At 52.0% G+C, this 20,066-nt stretch overlaps 1 protein-coding gene across 3 annotated transcripts in view; it reads left to right on the top strand.

Annotated features, from left to right (window-relative positions):
• The first annotated feature begins 600 nt into the window (after window positions 1–600).
• Window positions 601–20,066, top strand: part of TP53BP1 (tumor protein p53 binding protein 1) — a 100,010-nt gene continuing 80,544 nt past the window's right edge. Inside the window, exons 1-9 of one of the 3 annotated variants that reach the window (XM_075916957.2) lie at window positions 601–748; window positions 1,078–1,186; window positions 8,688–8,836; window positions 8,920–9,004; window positions 11,091–11,178; window positions 13,649–13,731; window positions 16,615–16,776; window positions 17,859–17,934; window positions 18,801–18,985. In XM_075916957.2, coding sequence (XP_075773072.2) covers window positions 8,696–8,836; window positions 8,920–9,004; window positions 11,091–11,178; window positions 13,649–13,731; window positions 16,615–16,776; window positions 17,859–17,934; window positions 18,801–18,985 — 820 coding nt within the window. In that variant the 5' untranslated portion in view covers window positions 601–748; window positions 1,078–1,186; window positions 8,688–8,695. Of the gene's footprint in view, window positions 749–1,077; window positions 1,187–8,536; window positions 8,559–8,687; window positions 8,837–8,919; window positions 9,005–11,090; window positions 11,179–13,648; window positions 13,732–16,614; window positions 16,777–17,858; window positions 17,935–18,264; window positions 18,316–18,800; window positions 18,986–20,066 lie in introns of those variants that run through there. The other 2 variants (XM_075916958.2, XM_089782142.1) reach the window with 2 other exon arrangements.

Here is a 20,066-nt window from a genome sequence, read left to right on the forward strand (position 1 = left end):
CTTCCAAAGTTGAGTAGCCCTGCCCTAGAGCAGGGGAAGTAACAATTTTTAATGGGGGGCCACTCCAAGATTTTGGTAAGTGCCGCACTTTTCTATGGAGAGGGTGCAGGCTCTGGGACAGAGGTTAAGTGCAGAAGGAAGCTTAGGGTAGGAGACTGAGGTCCTGGAGAGTGTGTGGCGTCTGAGAGGGAATTTGGGTGAAGGAAGGGGTGGAGACCTAGGTCAGGGTCTGGGAGAGGATTTTGACCTGGAGGAGGGCTGCAGAAGCAGGTGGAGGGTCTGGGGGAGAGTTGGGAATGGGAGGAGGGGTGCGGACGGTTTGGGTAGTGAGCTGGGGCAGGGAGTCAAGGTGGGGTATCAGATGCAGGCTCTAGCCAGCCTTTGTGACTCAGACTCTGTGCCTCAGTTTCCCATCTAGAAATGCAGACCACAGTGCTTCCCTAACTCGGGCAGTTGATGTGAGGCTAGAGATACGGGGAAGCAAGGAGGGTCACAGCCCCTGCACTGTGCCTTTAACTCTGGTGCGCTGTGCACATCTCCCCAGCTTTCCCTGCCCGGCTGGTGGGGGGCACTCGCACAGCGCAGCCATGGGGCTCGCGGCTGCCCCGAGCCGGGCCGGGCTCCTTAAGGGCTGCGGGCGGAGCCGCCGGTGATCGCTCTCCGCTGATGTCAGCGGGGCGGGCTGCAGCCGGGAGGCGGAGATGCGGCCGGAGCGCCCCTGGCCGGGCTCGGAGCTCGCCGGGAGCAGGTAACGCGCGTGACGCGCCGGGCCCGGGGCCGCCGCTTTGTCCTTTGGGCTCCGCCGGGCAGAGCCCGCCCGGGATCGAGCGCGGCCCCGGGCCCCGCTGCCGGGCCGCTCCCAGCCTCACCTGACCTTGAGCGGCCTCAGGCGAGCCCGGCCCCCTGCCTGCGAGCTCCGCCCGAAGCCGGCCTCGGCCCTGCGGGGGTTCCGGCTGCATTAGAGCTGGAGGGACATGCGGCCCGCGGGGTGTGGGGCGGCGGAGGCGCCTTTCCCCCCGCGGCGAGAGGCCTCGCTGAGCCTCGGGAGGAAGCTCAGAAAATCCCTTGTCTTTCCAGAGGATGAGTCCATGGGGAGGCTTAGCAGGGAAGCACTGGAGAAAATGCTGCAGTATTGATGAAAATACCTGAGCGGCTCTTTCCTAATCTTGAAGTGATTTGGAGACAGGTATGTTGTTTGCAATGGAAAAACTTAAAAACCCAACCAATGGTCCTGCAGCACCCTACAGACTAACAGAAGTAGGTAGCGTCTGGGCATTGATATAGTTCAACAGAGTTACTGATTTAAATCAGGCTAGTGTAGTGTTGTCACATCGCCTAGTTTTCACTAGGAAAAAAGTGCTAGCGCATAGCGGCTACCATGTTAATGTACCTACAGTTGGATTTTAAGCAATGTCGTTATAACACGTTACTAGGGATGTTAGTGAATTGAATAGTCAAGTAACTGCATGAATACCTGTCGGTTATTCAGCTCTTCTGTAGTCCCTGGAGGTGGGACAGACCGTGCAGTCTGGCCCCAGCCCCAGGGAGTCCCCTGCCACCCTGCGCTACTGCCTTTGTAACAGGTGGGAGCCAGTTTAAAACCCAGCTCTCTGCAGAGGCAGCAGTGTGGGGTGGTAGCAGCCCCCGTCTGCAGGGGTTGGTGCTCCCCACAGACAGGCTGCTGCAGGAGAGGGGGTAAGCATGGTGCCACAAAGCAGCCTTTCTCTGTGGTGGCCCGGGGCTGCCCATAGTCTGAGGCTGCTCCATGGGATGCAGAGCAGCCTCAGTCTGTGGGGAACTCAGACCCCCCTGTGAATAGGGGCTGCTGCCGTGACGCAGCCTATGTCCACGGTCAGCAGTCCCTGTCCAGGGCCTGATGTCCCAGCTCCCTGCGGACAGAGGCTGCTTCTGTCTGTGGGGAGCTGGGACTCCCAGTGGACAGGGGCTTCAGCTGGAGACCAGCCTCTATCTGCAGCAGGCCCAGGCTCTCTGCAGGCAGAGGCTGCTTCATGGCAGCCTCTCCTGCCCCCACTCTCCTGCGGGGGAGGGAAGGAGACAGCACTGTGGAGCTGGTGCTGGGGGGAAGGACTGGCTTTTAAGCCATCATCCATCAGCTCCTGCTTCCCCCCCCTTGCTGCCTCTGATCCAGAGGCAGCAAGGGAGGTGGGAATGCAAGAAGTTGAGAAGATTAACTGATAAGTTTAGGCTTATTGGCTAATCATATACTCAACTACTGAGTTACATCCCTACATGTTACCTGGTTGAAGTAAAACCTGGCTCCTACTAGCCAAAACATGCTGCAATACAAATTTCCATGCCGTGCATGGGTTGTAACATGATACATGTTAGAAATGCACTTTTTTCCTCATAAAGACATGGTCTTATGGCTTGGATACAGATATTGGTGATCGTGTTACTTAAACCAGATTCAGACCCTGCTTAGCTGTAAGCACAGACAAGGACAAACTGTGTTCAGCTAGCACATTTTCTGGCAACTGGGTGGACAGTTTACATTTGGTAATGTGTATTAATCTTCAAGGAGTTGAACCTGTACGAAACTGAGCACTCTTAATCCCTACTGAAGTTGCTGGGAGTTAATAGAATTTAGCACCTTGTAATATTGACCTGTATAAAATCAGAAGCAGGCACATTCAGGCAAAAATCAACCAAGCAGATGCTAGCTGAGATTGCCATAACAATAAAAGACTTTACAGTTGGTAATTCGAATACATGAAGGTGATGTCATCTTTCTTGACAGGCAGGGCGACAGTGAACTGAAACACAGAGGTGAAGTAATTTGGGATTAGAATCCAGAAACCCTGATTCCTGGTCTCCTATTCTAATCATTAGACTGCCCCCCTCCCCTCAAAGTGCCTAATAAGAAAAGGAGCTGTGGACCATTCTGAATGATATAAAGGAAATACTGGGAAATCAAAGAGAGCATTTCAAAGTATGATTTTAGAGACAGTGAGTGGGAGGGAACGGGAGAGCCAGTGCTGGGGGGAGCTGGCTTAAAAGCTGGTTCCCGCCAGCACCGTCTCCACAGGGGGCAGAGGAAGCAGGGGAGTAGCGGGGACTGGGCATGAGCTGGGAATCAGCTGACTGCCAGCTCGACTCCCGTACCAGATGCTGTGCCACCAGCCTTTTAAATGTATTAAGAGCCGAGAGGCAATTTATTTCAGTGTTTAGCCACCCTGACAGTCAGGAACTTTTTCCTAATGTCCAACCTAAACGTCCCTTGCTGCAGTTTAAGCCCATTGCTTCTTGTTCTATCCTCAGAGGCCAGGAAGAACAATTTTCTCCCTCCTCCTTGTGACACCCTTTTAGATACCTGAAAACCGCTATCATGTCCCCCCTCAGTCTTCTCCTTTCCAAACTAAACAAGTCCAATTCTTTCAGTCTTCCCTCATAGGTCATGTTCTCTAGACCTTGAATCATTCTTCTGAAGTCTTTGCCCACGAAAGCTTATGCTCCAACACTTTGGTTAGTCTACAAGGTGCCACAGGACTCCTTGCTGCTTTTGCAGATTCAGACTAACACAGCTACCCCTCTGATACTTAATCATTCTTGTTGCTCTTCTCTGGACCTTCTCCAGTTTCTCCACATCTTTCTTGAAATGTGGTGCCCAGAACTGGACACAATACTCCAACTGAGACCTAATCAGCGCAGAGTAGAGGGGAAGAATGACTTCTTGTGTCTTGCTCATAACACTCCTGTTAATGCATCCTATATTCGTGTTTGCTTTTTCTGCAACGGTGTCACACTGTTGACTCCTATTTAGCTTGTGGTCCACTATAAGCTCTAGATCCCTTTCTGCCGTACTTCCTAGGCCAGTGTTTCCCAATTGGTGCTCCGCGGAACCCCAGGGATCTGCGGAGCAAAACGAGGGGTTCCGCGAGGAGCCGGCGCTCCCCCGCCCCCTCTGAAAAAGAGAGAGAGAGAGAGCTGGCTAGCCAGCAGAGGCATGGGCGGCGAGTTGTGTGGGCTTGTGGTGCCTATGCTCCAGCAATATTTGGAGCTGGAGCTGGTCCCAACCCCTCCTTTATCCCCTCCCCCCCACATGCATCCTCCCACCCCGTCCCCAGAGCGTCTCTCCCCCGTCCCTGTCTCTCCCGTGCGCAACCTTCCCTGAGCTCCCCCTCACTGGCTGCTACTGCCCTGCGCAGCGTGCTCAAACCAGTGGGTGGGGAGACGCCCAGATGTGACGTAACGTCACGGCCCGGGATTTTAAACCTGCTGGGTGCTGTGATGCGCCACATGGCTGAGTTGCGGGTTCGGAGTCCGGGGACAGAGCACAGACTCCCGCCCCACAAAGTGGAAGATGGGGGAGGGGGAGGGAAGGGAAGGGGCTTGTGCAGAGGGAAAGGGGAAGGGCTGGGAGAGGAAGGTGCTTGTGCGGAGGGGAAGGGGAAGGCACCAAGGGACCGGGGTGGAGGAGAGACAAATGGCAGGGGCCCAAGCGCAGACAATGAGGAAAAGGGCAGGAGGGGAGGTGTCAGTGGGAGGGGGGACAGGGTGATGCTGGGAGGGGAGAGGGTAAGGGCATTGGGGGCTAGAGGGGTGAGGGGAGGTGCTGGGAGAAGGCTTGAAAGAAGGGGTGGGCATGAGGAAGGCTGGGATGGAGCAAGTCGTGAGAGGGCAGAGGGGCATGAGGGGAATGGGGGCAGAGGGTGGTGAGGGGGTGGGCATCAGGGAAAAATGGAGCAAAGGGGGCAGGGGCAGTGAGGGAAGAGGGAGGCACCAGGAGGGTGCAGGGCTAAGGGAAGGTGCAGGTGCCAGGGGATTCTGGGGGTGAAGCAGAAGGGCAGACACCTGCAGGGGAGGGACCACCATCAGAGGAGAGACGCAGGGCAGGTTTGTAGAGGGAGGTGTTAGGAGAGGGGATGAGGAGGGGTAGCTCACATGATCAGAGTGGGGCTACTGGAGAAATGGTCACAGGGAGGAGAGAAGGGCTGGTGGAGGGGGGCAGGTTGCAGGAGGGCTGAGGACAGTGAGAAGAACAGGAGTCAGGACAGCAGAGGAGGGTGAGGAGGGGGGGGGGGGGCAGCAGGCACCAGGGGAGCTGACATGGCAGCAGAGGAAAAAGGTAGAGGTTTAAAAATATTTATTAATAACTTGGGTGCCACATCCAAACAAGCCACATGAACTCAGTACTGGTGCATAACACAAAATTCATTTTGCTCATGTGAGGAAACTCTTAGGCTATGTCTACACTGGTTGTTTCTTGTGCAAGAACACATCCACTCTTCCATGTGCGAGCTGTGCTTTTGCACAAGAGCATCTATGGCAGTGTGGACACTCTCTTGTCCAAGAAAGTGCCAATGGCCATTTAATCCATAGGGCTTTCTTGCTCAAGAAATTCATGTTGCCTATCTACACTGGCCTCTTGCGCAAGAATAGTTGCTCAAAAGGGTTTATTCCTGAGCGGGAGCATCATAGTTCTTGTGGAAGAAGCCCTGATTTCATACATGAGAACGTTAGTGTACTTGCGCAAGAACACACGGCCAGTGTAGACAGGCAGCAAATTTTTGCGCGAGAGCGGCCGCTTTGGCACAAGATCGTGCCAGTGTAGACACAGCCAAGGCAGGGGCAGGGAATCAGCACTGGCTCAGCATGTCTACATGGTTTGGGGGAAGGTGCAGGGAAATTGAGCGCAGCTGGGTTGCAGAGTGGGGAGGTCTGGGGAGCTGGGCGGTGAGGTGGGGTGGGGGTGTGTGTGTGTGTGGAGCTCAGAGCTCAGTTTGACTGCAGGAGGAGGGAGGTGCCAGGAACCAGGGCTAGACTCAAGGGGAGGGAGAGACAGGGAATGGGCTCTTGGCTCAGCAGTTTTGAGGGGCTTGGAGGAGGTGCAGGGAAACGGGGCTCAGCTGTGCTGTGGGGGTGGCATGCAGGGAACCAGTGCAGGGCTCAGCTGGGCTGAGGTGGATGGGAGAGGGCATACAGAACAGACAGGCAGCTCAGCTGGGCTGTGAGGGGCTGCAGGGAACTGGTGCTGCACTCCCTTGGATTGTGAGGGATGGTTTGGGGGGAAGTGCAGGGAACCAGCAGGAGTGGGCAGCTTAGTTCGGTTGCAGGGGATAGAGGTGCAAAGAAGCAATCTTCTGGAATCGCTCCTGTCTTCCATGATTTTCCAAATATGATAGCTAAAGACTCAGATACCTCCTCTATCAGCTCCTTGAGTATCCTAGGATGCATTTCATCAGGCCCAGGTGACTTGCAGACATCTAACATTGCTAAGTGATTTTTAACTTGACCTTTTTTTAAATTTTATCTTCTAAACCTACCCCTTCCCACTAGCATTCACTATGTTAGGCATTCCTTCATCAGACTTCTTGGTGAAGAGTGAAACAAAGTAGTTATTAAGCATCTGTGCCATTTCCAAGTTTCCTGTTACTGTTTCTCCCTCCTCACTGAGCAATGGGCCTATCCTGTCCTTGGTCTTCCTCTTGCTTCATTATATTTATAGAATGTCTTGTTTCCCTCTATGCCTGTAGCTAGTTTGAGCTGGTTTTGTGCCTTTGCCTTTCTAATATTGCCTCTGCATTCCTGTATTGTTTTCCTATATTCGTCCTTTGTAATTTGTCCTAGTTTTCATTTTTTATGACTCATTTTTAGATCATGCAAGATCTCCTGGTTAAGCCAAGGCGGTCTTTTGCCATATTTTCTATCTTTCCTACACAGCGGAATAGCTTGCTTTTGGGACCTTAATAATGTCCCTTTGACAAAATGTCAACTCTCTTCAGTTATTTTTCCCCTCAGTCTTGCCTCCCATGGGACCTTACCTACCAGCTCTCTCCTACGTCTATCTCCACCTCAGTCCAAGCGTGTACATTTTTAATATATAAGGCAACACCACCTCCCTTTTTTTCCTGCCTCTCCTTCCTCAGTAAGCTGTACCCTTCTATACCAATATTCTAATCATGTGTATTATCCCACCAAGTCTCTGTGATGCCAATGCCCATCCTTGAAGCCCCGCCCTCTGTATTCTCTGTGGTTGTGTAGTTGTGTAACAAAAAAAATCTACATTTTTGTTACATTTTCACGATAGAGTGTACTACAATGCTTGTATGAGGAACTGAAAAATACTATATTTATTATTTTTACAATGCAAATATGTAACATATAAAATGAATGCTGTACTCTTTGCATTTTGAATTGTAGAAATCAATATATTTGAAAACAGAATAGCATCCAAAATATTTAATAAATTACAATTAGCATTGTATGGTTTGACAATCCAATTAATTGTGATTTTTTTTTAAATCACAATTTATTTTTTGAGTTAACTGAGATTAATCAACAGCCCTAAAATATAACATTGTGGTGGGGATTTGAAGCAGAAGAATGCAGCCCTAACCCCGTCAACCTACCCATCCCCCAATCTGACTTCAAATAGTTCAGCCACATTTTCTTAAAACTTCTAAAAATTGTTTTTAGGCAAACTTGCCTAACATCTCTGAGCCCAAGGACTAAGTCTACTTGTCATACTAAACAATTTCTACACTGCCATATCCCCTCCCAGGACACAGACCCTTGCAAATAGTTCCCAAGTCATTTTAATTAGTTGCTATTTAAAAATCTGAAAGGAAATGCTGGTCTTCTTCCTAACCCTCTCAGGATTTCCACTATAAACTTGCATTCATCTGACATGTAAGATGGGTCATATTCAGTGCTATCTGCTGTTTGAAACTGGAGCTTTCCTCTTTTCCAATAGGATATATAGCATTTCTTCTAACTCTGGAAAGTCCCAAAATGCCACACCTTAAAAATAAGAGTTATGTATGAGAGAGTTTTAGACAACTTTTAAATGCTTCTAAAATTGTATTAATTGCATAACCAAAGGTCTGGGTGGATTACTGGTAAATTTAAAATCAAGATTGGATGTCTTTCTAAAAGATACCTTAATCCCTTCCCCAAAATAATTCCTATGGCTTCTGTTATATGGGTTAGATGATCAGAATGATCCTTTCTACGTGTGGAATATGTAACCCTCTGGACTAGCTTTCCCTTTGAGGCCTGTATAATTGGATTGACAGTACTGAAGAGGGGAGGTAGGAGAGAGGATACTAGTCACTGAAATATTTCTAAAATGGACTTTCTGCAGAAGGTATCCAGAGCGCATTCTGGCTCGCAAATGTTGTTGGCTCCAGTGTAGGATTGCTTGCACGCGTGGTAGGGCCTGAGGAGCGGGGCTTCCCCCTGCCCCGCATCACGGACTCCGTGTCACAAATGGCTTTTGCTTCCACTCTGTGATGCGCTCAGCGTGTGGCGCTGGGAACGGCCTGAGGCGCCTCAGGTCAGAGGGGCACGTAGCGTGGCCGGGTCCGCTCTAGAACAGCGGGGCGGCGCGCGGCCATGGCAGGCGGCCTCCGGCCGCAGGGACGCCCCTTCCCGCGCTGGCACACGGCGGGCGGGGGAGGGGCGAGATGCTCCGCTGTTGCCGGGGGAACGGCGCAGCCGCGCGTGGGCGGGACGTGCCGCGGCGGCGCCAATCCGCGGGCCGGAAGCATGAGCGGCCGCGGGAAGCCGGCGCGCGGCCCGAGCGCCGGGGCCGTGAGGTGAGGTGAGGCGCGGCGCGGCGCGTGGGGGCGGGGCGCTTTGTCTGGCTCGCAGGCCGCTTCCCGCTGGCTCCGCGGGGGGGCCGGAAGCCGGGCCGGGGGCGGCGCTGACCCCCCCCTTCCCGGCAGGGCCGCGGATGGAGCCGCGCCACAGCCCGCTCGAGGCCGGCTTCTCCCAGCAGGACTCGCCGCGCCTGGTGGTGGAGGACTCGCAGCCGGAGGAGGCCGCTGCCCATGGCTGCCTCGGCCTGCGCCTGCCCGGCCAGGGCCCCGCGCAGGTGAGTGGCCGCGCCGGGGGGCGGGGCGGCGGCTCGGCCCGGCCGGCGGGGAAGTGAGCGCCGTGTGGGCTGCGTTTCTGCAGGGGCCTCGTGAGGAGCAGGAGCCGCCGCGAGCCGCCGCCGGGCCCGGAGGAGGCGACGGGGGCGCCGAGGAGAAGCAGCGCGCAGGTGAGGGAGCGCGCGGGGCCGGGCCGTGGCAGGCGGGGCTTTATCTCATTTGTCTGTGCAGCTTCATCGTGGGGGGGGTGACACTTTGGGTGTGAAAAGTACAAAATAATAAATTGCTGTAAAATTTAAAACACAAATTCAGCTTTCTCCACATTTCAGTTGTTGATGCCGCCCCACCCCCGAATTCTCTTTAGTATCCCTAAGGGTGCTTGTACCACTGGTTGAAATACACTGCTATAGATTACACGCATTTGCCCCCCAACTCCCAAACCAGTATGTTTTTTAGCAGGTTGGCCAGTAGCCTGGCTCAGTTCTGGCTCATGTCAGGTGCACGATTTACCCCTGGTATGGCTCTGCATTTAAAATGTATTGGGAGCTGGGTGGGCAGGCAACCTGTCTCAGTTCCAGTTCGCACCAGGCCTGGGAGCTCAGGACCCCTCTCCCACATGGACAGAGGCTGCTGCCACCCTGCGCTGCTGCCTCTTTGTCAGAGGCAGCAGTAAAGGGCAACAAACAGCTGTTCCACAAGAGGAGCTGTTTTTTAAACTGGCTCCCCTTGTGCACTAGCTCTCACCTGGCACCCTGCACTGCTGCTGGCTCTGCCCCCAGGGACTATTGAATAGTTGGCTAACCACTAAGAATTCATGAGGCTACCCGACTATTCAATTAACCAATATTTAACATCCCTATTGCAGGAGAATGGAACTTAGAGCAAGAATTGTATTGATAAGCCATTTGATGGCTGCTGGCTTTGGAGATGTTGATACTAGGAGTGTAAGTGACTAATTGACTACAGGCAGTCCCCGACTTACGCGGATCCGACTTATGTCGGATCCGCACTTACGAACGGGGCTTTCTCGCCCCAGAGGTCGAGGTGGCGGATTGCTACCTGTGAGCTCCGGGGCGAGAGAGCCCCGTTCGTAAGCTGCTCCGGTGCCACGGGTCTGCTGGAGACCGTCTCCAGCAGACCAGGGGCACCGGGCGGGTTCCCGCGCTTCTGAGGCTTTGCTCTGGCAAAGCCTCAGAAGCGCGGGAACCCGCCGTTACTGCCGCTTCAGTCCCGGTGCCTGTGGTCTGCTGGGGACCGTCCCCAGCAGACCACAGGCACCGGGACTGAAGCGGCAGCCATGGCGGGGTCCCGCGCCTCTTAGGTTTTGCCAGAGCAAAGCTTCAGAGGCGCGGCACGCCGCTGCCGCTGCGGCTCTGCTCCCCGTGTCCCTGGTCTGCGGGGGGGGGAGGGGGCTCAGCTAGTGTGCCCCCCCCAGCAGACCAGGCTTTTGTTTTGGACCCTGGGGCAGAGCAGCTGGGGTGCTGCCGATTGGTCCTGCAGCGCCGCTCTGGGCACTACTGGACCAACCCGGCAGCACCCCAGCTGCTCTGCCCCAGGTCCTGATTCAGCCGCTGCTGGTCAGTTTCAGCAGCGGCTGAATCAGGACGCCTGGGACAGAGCAGATGGGGTGCTGCTGGGTTGGTCCAGTAGCACCGAGGAGCGGCGCTACTGGAGCAACCCAGCAGCACCCCAGCTGCTCTGCCCCAGGCGTCCCCAAGTCAGCTTCTGCTGAAACTGACCAGCGCTGACTACAGGAAGCCCGAGGCAGAGTTGCTCTGCCCCGGGCTTCCTGGAATCAGCTGCTGATCAGTTTCAGCAGCAGCTGACTTGGGGACGCCTGGGGTTCTTAAGTTGATTCTGTATGTAAGTCAGAACTGGTGGTCAGTTTCAGCAGTGTCTGAATCTGGACGCCAGTTCCGACTTACATACAGATTCAACTTAAGAACAAACCTACTATCTTGTACGTAACCCGGGGACTGCCTGTACACAATAAGCATGTGCATAATCGATGGAAACGTCATTGACTACTCAACTAGCTGATTACATGCAATTTAACATCCCTACATGGTACCAGGATTTTGGAATCATTGTCAAGTGCTTGGTATTAGGCATGGTGACCATGGAAGGGCTGGGTTAAGCTGGTATCACAGTGAGCTGTTACTATCAGAGCTCCTCTAACTTCCCCACTCTGACATTTCTGTCCCTGGATCCAGAAGTTCATCTCTCTTCCATTCTAATGGCCTATTATGTTTTCAGATCCCATGGACAGTTCTACCGATCTAGACACGACTGGTTCACTCAGCCAAGTTATTGATCGGTTGCCTAAGCCTACAAGTAAGAACAGGTACATAGAATGTTCCTTGATCCCATGTTCATTTCTGTTTGTCTTAGAGGGATAATCCCCCCGCATGGCATGGCATGGCATAGAAGCTTGGAGTACCAGGGCCACTGAAGTTAATAGATGTGTAACAGGACAATAATGAATCAGTTCAGTATGCAGTATTAATTCCCATCTGGAAAATTTAGCACATTTGCTGGATATTTAGGATTATAGAACACTAGAACTGGAAGGGACCTCGAGAGATCATTGAGTCCAGTCCCCTGCCCTATGTATAGAGTCCTGCGTTTGTATTCAAAGCTGCATCCATATCCAGAAATATGAGTTGCAGACAATTGCGTGTGGATACCTATGGATATAAAGTGGATAACTGCAGATTTGCAGGATTCAAGATACAAAATTTGTATCCTCATTCACATTCATATCTGCAAAAAAGAGTCATGGATATCTGCAGACTTGCAGGGCTTTATCTTTGTGATCCTCTGGTTTGGTTCTCGTGCTGAATAACAGCTCTGAATTCAGGGGACAGTGATTTCTTTTGTTTAGATGCTGAGGGTGTCTGAAGGACCCATTTGTGAATAAAAATAAACGAAGAAAACAACCTGACTTAAAAACTTCAGTGCAAAATGTGTGATATTTCGGACTGTCTAAATCAGTGGGCTACAACCTTTTTATACCCAACATCACTTTTTAAATGTCAGGACAAGCCAAGATCTACCCTGTCCCTTCCCCAAGAACCCACCCACTCCTTGAAGTCCCACCCTCTCTAGTCCCCTTTTCCATCATTTGCTATCCCTAGCCCTTATACGGTCTCAGGGTACGGCTACACTGCTGCTTTTTTTCGATACTTCTGTTGGAAGAAATTTTTCCAACATTTGGCCTGTCTAGACTGGGCCAAATGTCAGAAAAACTCTTTTCTTGGAAGCTCCCTCCTTCCTCATGGAACAAGGAATAGAGGGGCTGCCAAAAGAGCGTGTTTGCCAGAAAAACTCCTGCAGTCTAGTTGTACCCACACTGGGTGGAGACAGGTGGTGTGGGCTCTGGGGTGTGAATGAGGGATTTAGGTGTGGGGAAGGGTGAGAGGTGCAAGCTCTGGGAGGGAATTTGGATGCAGGAGGAGGTGGAGAAGAGGATGCTGGCTCAGGGAGGGGGCTCCAGGCTGGAGAGTGTTGGTCAGGTGGAGGGTTGGGGTGCTGAGCAAGCCACAGGCTTGTGGATGTGAGGGTGCAGGAGTTCAGGTTGGGGGGTGTGAGGGGCTCAGGGCAGGTAGGCTGGGAGTATGATGGGCTCAGGACACAGATTTGCAGTGTGTAAATGGTGCAAGAGTGCTGGGGCAGAAGCCTGAGGATGTGGGGGTGCAGTAGTTTGGGGATGAGAGGCTCAGGACAGGGGGTTCCAGTGTAGGCTCAGATTTGGGGTCAGGGTGAGGTGTACTGGGGTACTATACTGTGGCCAGATGAGGGCTTGACCCCAATTGGGGGCTTGTTGGCCAGGCTTGGTTTATAAATGAAATATTCTGTCAAATACAAATGAGATACTAAAACACAATTCCTCAAACCTCACTAATGTGGCCTCAACTGTGCGGGGGCAGGGTGCTGGGGCATGGTGCTGGTGGGTGCTGGGGAAGGGTGCCAATGTTTGCAGGGGAAGGGGAGTGGGTGCCAGGGTAGGACGCCAATGGGTGCTGGGGCAGGGGACAGGGGGGAGGGGGAGGGGACAGGGACCAGTACCCTGGGGATTCTGCAGCTGCATGCCAAATCTCAGGAAGTGCACAGGCTGCTCCCCCGTCCCTCAAACAGCAGTGCAGTACCTGAAACGCTGGTCCATCTTATACCTGATGCCTTCCTGCGTGGTAGGAGGGGGAGTCCTGGACCGTGCCAGCCCCAACCGCTGGGGCAGTGCACGCCTTGTTCCTTTTCTACCCTGGGCAGCGCACGCTGCCTGAACATCTGGAGCCAGCATGCTGGGGACTTTATTCCCCCCGCTGCCTTCCCCGGAGGGGGGAGAGAGAGTCCTGGACCGTGCCAGCCCCAACCGCTTGGGCAGTGCGTGCCTTGCTCCTTTGCTCCCCACAGCAGCATGTGCCGCATGAGCAGCCGGAGCCGATGCAGTCCCAGACCCCCACTCCCACCGCCACCCTCGTGTGCAGGAAGGTGGCAGGGGAACAAAGTCCCCAGCGTATGATGGACCGGTGTTTTAGGTACCACACCGGCTGTTGAGGGGAGGACGGTGGGGGAAAGCAGCCTGTGCACTTCCGGGACCTGGCATGAAGGTGCAGACCTCCCCACTCCCACCCTGCAGGAAGCCTGCGCCACCTCCATTGTCTTTGGAGGTAGCATCAGTGCAGCGTTCATCTTGGGGGTGAGGGGCACCTAAAGCCTTGTGATCGACTGCTCGAGCCTCCAGGATCGACAAGTCGATCGCGATTGACGGGTTGGTGACCACGGGTCTAAATCATCTCTTCTCTCCGCTGCAGAGTTCTTGGGATGGTGGCAGCTGCTGCTGAGGATGCAGGTGAGGATGCGGGATGCTGCACTACCCACTTGCTGAGTGCTGAAGGTAATTCTTCCACTCTAGACTCTTTCTTCACTTCCTCAGAGCATTCAAATCTGCTTCTTGCTCTAGAAGCATTTGTGTGCACTCATCTAATTTTTCCCTTCAGAAGGTTCATTGTTTCTCATCTGATTAAGATAATGCGAAGCAATTGTTAGGAAATGAACAATTTACCTAGAGAGCTCCTCCAAATGCTTTGGAGCTTTAGAAATCAATAAGAATCATGTGCCCAGTCTTTGAAAACCACCAGCTTTCTACCATCCTCCGTACGCCCTCTCAAGTGTCAGTGGAGTAATTCATATCGCTGTGCTGGCCAGGGTCTTCAGGAGAGGAATGGACTTAGGCTTTGTCTATACAGGCAGTCCCCGGGTTACGTACAAGATAGTAGGTTTGTTCTTAAGTTGAATCTGTATGTAAGTCGGAACTGGCGTCCAGATTCAGACACTGCTGAAACTGACCACCAGTTCTGACTTACATACAGAATCAACTTAAGAACCCCAGGCGTCCCCAAGTCAGCTGCTGCTGAAACTGATCAGCAGCTGATTCCAGGAAGCCCGGGGCAGAGCAACTCTGCCTGGGGCTTCCTGTAGTCAGCGCTGGTCAGTTTCAGCAGAAGCTGACTTGGGGACGCCTGGGGCAGAGCAGCTGGGGTGCTACTGGACCAACCCAGCAGCACCCCATCTGCTCTGTCCCAGGCGTCCTGATTCAGCCGCTGCTGAAACTGACCAGCAGCGGCTGAATCAGGACCTGGGGCAGAGCAGCTGGGGTGCTGCCGGGTTGGTCCAGTAGTGCCCACGGGCGCTGCAGGACCAATTGGCAGCGCCCCAGCTGCTCTGCCCCAGAGTCCAAAACAAAAGCCTGGTCTGCTGGGGGGGGGGGGAGCACACTAGCTGCGCCCCCCCCCCCCCCCAGCAGACCAGGGACACGGGGAGCAGAGCCGCAGCGGCAGCGGGGTGCCGCGCCTCTGAGGCTTTGCTCTGGCAAAGCCTCAGAGGCGCGGGGAACCGCCACGGCTGCGGCTCCAGTCTGGGTGCCTGTGGTCTGCTGGGGACGGTCCCCAGCAGACCACAGGCAGCCGGACTGAAGCCGCAGCCGCGGGGGGGGTCCCGCGCCTCTGAGGCTTTGCCAGAGCAAAGCCTCAGAGGCGCGGGGAACCGCCGCTGCTGCCGCTCCAGTCTGAGTGCCTGTGGTCTGCTGGGGACGGTCCCCAGCAGACCACAGGCACCCTGACTGAAGCCGCAGCCGCGGGGGGGTCCCGCGCCTCTGAGGCTTTGCCAGAGCAAAGCCTCAGAGGCGCGGGGAACCGCCGCTGCTGCCGCTTTGACTGAAGCGGCAGCAGCGGCGGTTCAGCGGCGGTTCCCCGCGCCTCTGAGGCTTTGCTCTGGCAAAGCCTCAGAGGCGTGGGACCCCCCCGCGGCTGCGGCTTCAGTCCGGGTGCCTGTGGTCTGCTGGGGACCGTCCCCAGCAGACCACAGGCACCGGGTCTCAAGGGGCAGCAGCAGCGGTTCCCGCGCTTCTGAGGCTTTGCTCTGGCAAAGCCTCAGAAGCGCGGGAACCCGCCCGGTGCCCCTGGTCTGTTGGAGACGGTCTCCAGCAGACCAGGGGCACCGGAGCAGCTTACGAACGGGGCTTTCTCGCCCCGACTTCCGGGGCGAGAAAGCTCCGTTCGTAAGTGCGGATCCGACATAAGTCGGATCCGCGTAAGTCGGGGACTGCCTGTACTACCAAGTTTTGCCATGACAAAACAGAGTACTTACACTGCAATGCAAATTTTGTTAGGAAAAAAACTCAGTATTGACAACAAAAAAACTTCCACCCCATGAGACATTTTTTTTCTTTTCCCCTCCCTTTTTGTTGACACAGAGTTGGTGTAGACTCTGTTTTGTCAACAGAACTGGCTTCCACTAGTGTCCCACAATGTCTGCCCTGATGGCTTTGATCAGAGTTTTGATCTCTGCCGTCCTGCTTTTTCAAAGCTCTGGGAAGTATCTTGAGAGCTGAGTGAACTGCTCCCTTTGAGGAACAAACAAAGAACAAATAATTGGAATGCTTCTCTTCTCTCTACATTAGGAAAACAGCAGGCATGCTGCTGCTGCTGCAAAGAGCGAGGCAGATTAGATGCTGTACTGCTTTGAGTACTGCATGCTGAAGAATGTTAAGAGCTACTCATGATGCTGCTCCCAGTAGCTGAGAGTGCTGTGGGAGAACTGAGAGAATCCCGAAATGCACAGGGATCAGCTCTGCCTTTCCACAATACTGCTGTGTGGGACACATACCCACAGTACACTGCTTACACTGTTGATGATGGTGCCCTCAATATACACATGATTTGTTGATAGAGAGATTAAGTGTAAAAACACTCTGGCGATTTTTATTTTGTTGACTTTTGGGTTTTGCCAAATTTTGTCAACAAAACTTGGTAGTGTAGCTATACCTTTAGGAGGGACGCTGAAACTATCCAGATCATTAGATGATAATTGGTCTTTTCTAAATGTTTGTGCTAGCAATAAAGGATATTTGATGTGATGATGGTCATTAAATATTCTCCTTTGCCCGCAAGTGTAACACTTGAAGACTGAATTGCCACAGTTCTCTCCTGAGGTCCAATAGAGTACCTGATACCATTGTTTGGTAGTTTTTTGGCGAATGCTGACTTTGTAAGGTCAGCTATTGCACCTATCATATAATTGGGTTTTTAATTACTAAAAAGGGGCTGTGCAGCTGAGTTTTTTCTCTGTCCCTGGGTTCTAGTAGGTGCTTTAATGTGTCTTCTATCAGGGAAGTTGTCTGTAAGCTAGATAACTTTTGTTTCAGTTTGCAGTGGGTGTTAACTGTTATGCCAATTTGGACATACATTATGTGTTTTTCTTTATGGCTGTTTGTTGCTAGACTCTGGCACATCACAGTTGGGTTTTGGAGCTCTGGAGCTCTCACAAAGCCAGGACTTTGAGGGACACTCAACACTGAGTGAAGAGGGCACAGGGCACCAGCTTCAGCCAGTGGGCACTGTCCTTACCTCTTCTAATCCCATGAGGAATGACTCTAATGAGGGTATGTAAACGGTCTTGTTCCTAGAAATCCTTTCCTTAGATGTAGCTTTCTCTGTTTTATTGTTGTAGATTGCATGTTTCCTCTGATAGAAGTGCAAGATTAGAAATGATATTAAGGCTGCCCAAATCTTGAGATGGGCAATTCTGCCTTTGTTCCCTTTGGGCTTGTTCCTTCAGCCTTGTGTTGCCCAAGTGTCAACATCTGTGTCCTTCTGTGTGTGCCTCTTTTCTTAACTATTTTCTAACAATCCAGAAAGTCTGGCACTTAATCTGTTCTTTGCTACAGCCCTCATAGTACCTGTCTTGCTTTGTCTATTAGTGGACCTTCTAGATTGGGGCAGGTAAAATAAGGGCCAGCTCCAGCCCATCAAGCCTTTGGATCTGGCCTGTGGCTTGCTCTGCTGGGACCTTCAGGCAGGCTCCCTGCCTGCCACAGCCCCAAGCTGCTCAAAGCAGTTGGCTGCTCCATGTGCCTCTCTGCTCTGCATACTGTGGGAAAGGGGTTTCCAGCCAATGGAAGCTGCAATTATGGTGTTGGGGCTGGGGCAGTGCGTGAGGTCTCTTCCCCCTCCACTCCCTGCTGGTGTGCTATGCAGAGAGGCACATGGAGCAACCCCTGGGGTTCCGCAGGCAGGGAGCCTGCCTGAGGGTCCTGCTGGGCTGCTGGCCACCTAGATAAGTGCCTCCCAGTTAGTGCCTGCATCTGGCACCCCACCCCATCCTAAACCCCTCTGCAACCCTCTTTCACCCCAGGTCACAACTCCCTCCCAGACGCTACCCCTCCTACATTCCTCTCTTAGGTCAGAATCATCTCCTGTACCCCATTACTGACCCTGTTTCCTGCCCAAGGTCACAACCCCTTTCTTCTCAAACTCCCTCTCAGATCCTGCACCCAACCTCCATCCCAGATCCTGAACACATCCCCCACAGGAAAGTGTGGCTCTTGTCCACCCCTGTTCCAGATTGTCAATTCATGACAGGGTTGTGTTGATAGCTGTGTAATGTGACGTCTCAAGCACACTTGTGCTTGTCAGCACAGATTATTTAAATTGAGTAACAAATGTTTTTGGTGTCTCCTGCTAGAGCTGCATGTAGTTGAGAGTGGAACTCTGTACCTTGGAGAAAGTTACACTGGTGCACAGCAAGGGAAGTCTGAAAGGTAAAACAACAGCCTTCTATGTGGGTATCTTGGGTGGGGCATGCGGATGAAGCAAAGCTGAGAAAACAGCAAGTGTTACTTCTTGAACTTCCTGTAGCACAAGTCGCTGCAGGGACTGGCCTGGTAATAATGGCTGAGGGGACTCGGATCCTGGCTGGAAAGGAAGAGTGTAATGGAAATGCTGTAGGAGCATTAAAGGAAAAATGACTTTTTAATATGGCAGTGCAGTAGGCTAGCGAAAAATGCTAGTCTTTTATTTTAACTTTAGTGAGCATTGTATTTGTTAAAGGACATTTTGAAGTTTATATCTCTGTTTGCCCTCTTTTGCAGGAATGGGTTGTGATTGCTGAGCAGTCTGTGTTGTTGATACTTCCCATCAAGGTATTGGAGAGTTTCACTGTTGTAAGTTTTATAACTGTTTAACAAATAAAGTTAGTTTATTAATAAATTCTTAATTGTAAAACTTACAACACCAGAACTCTTCAATTTCACAGTTAGGTGGCAAAGCAGATTTTTAGATTCTGTTTGCATTGTCCCAATTTTTATGATGACAACTTCCTGTTCAATAAGTAATGTAAAAATTATATTTAAAACTTGTTTTTGCAACTTTGTAATGAGCTGAAATCAGAACCTTGAGTTTACAATTAATTATAAAGTGTTTAACTCTGCTTTAATTTGAGCTCTACTTACTCCCACTCTATTCCTTTTGAGCATGTATATTTTGACATGGGTAAAAATACTTTGTCCCTGCTATCACTGTGGTGAGGACAAGTGAATAGATTTTTTTTTGGGGGGGGGGGGGGGGTGCCTGGGCTGGTAAACATTCATGATAGTTCTGCAATACTAGTATAAATTGAATTTCCCAGGTCAGAGGTTATGTCTAGCTCTCCCAGAATTCCACAGCAACACAAAGAGATCAGCAGGATACAAATGTCTGTCTGCGGTGGGCTTGAAAGTGGGTTGCGGGCTGAGAAGTCGCCTGATCCTGGTCTGCAGGAGTCAGAGATTGTGTCAACTCAGGAAGATATGTTTGCTCAGAGCCACACAACAGGTAAAAACATTGAATAATACCAAAGTAGCTATCCCAAGGGAGCAGTCACTATTCTGTTTTTGAACTGGGGACTATGCATATGTCACAGAGTGACTGCCCCTTTAAGAGGAAATGGGGTACTGCACAACTGGACTGATTGTCTGCTGACCAGCTGGATTTGAGAAGGTGCCTGGGGTTTATACGGGTGGCTAACGGCAGCTGTCTGTAAACACTATAGGAGTAGGAAAGCTCCTGTAAGGCTTTGAGTCAGCAGGGGGAAAGACATCAGAGTGGAAAGGTGGTGGAGAAAGCCAAGTTCTAGGGGAGAGCAAGACGACACCCTTGACAGGAAGAGCTATGTCCAGCTTGGATTTGGATCAAAAAAATTGAACTGTAGCAAGATGACAGACCCTCAGGGGAGGGGTGGGACTAGTTGAAATTGGCATGAAGACTTCATAGGTTTAACTTCTCTTTTGAAAGACACTCTGCAGAATTTAAACTGGATCTCAGATGGCAAAACGTTTTGACTGTCGGGGATGTGTGCACTTTCTAAAGACATCACTGGGTAGATGTGCCCTTTGACAGCATCTTACAGTGAAGCAGATTACAATGGGCAGACTGCTTTGGGTGTGTTTAATTAAACTAATGTTTTTGTTCATATGAAAGTAGTTTGGAAAGCAAAACAGCTGTCTGCAGGGAGAGCATTAAATGTTCTCATTGTTCTGAGAGGTGAATGATGATAATGCAATTAAAATGGTTGAGTATACCTCCATTTTCCCTGCACTCCTCCTCCTATCCCCCCAAAAGCATGGCAGTGAAGCTGTTAATCCTTTTATGTGGCACACTAGCAAAAGATGGGCACGTATTTTATTCATTGTCCATGTTGGCGAAACTTGCTCAAAAATTCCTATTCAGCTGGTGTTAAAATTGGTAAAAGTCTTAGTGTAAAGTAGGAATGTGAACGACTAGTTGACTGTCCAATACGCAAATGCTTATCGATCAGAGGCAGCAAAGGGGGGGGGGGAGGAAGAGGAGGAGGTACTTCAAAGTGGCAGTGCTGCGTGGAGCCTGGGACCAGGCCCTGGGCTCTGTGCAGTGCTGC

The sequence above is a fragment of the Pelodiscus sinensis genome, chromosome 14 (assembly GCF_052426305.1).
Source record: "Pelodiscus sinensis isolate ZL-2025 chromosome 14, ASM5242630v1, whole genome shotgun sequence".
Lineage (NCBI taxonomy): Eukaryota > Metazoa > Chordata > Testudines > Trionychidae > Pelodiscus > Pelodiscus sinensis.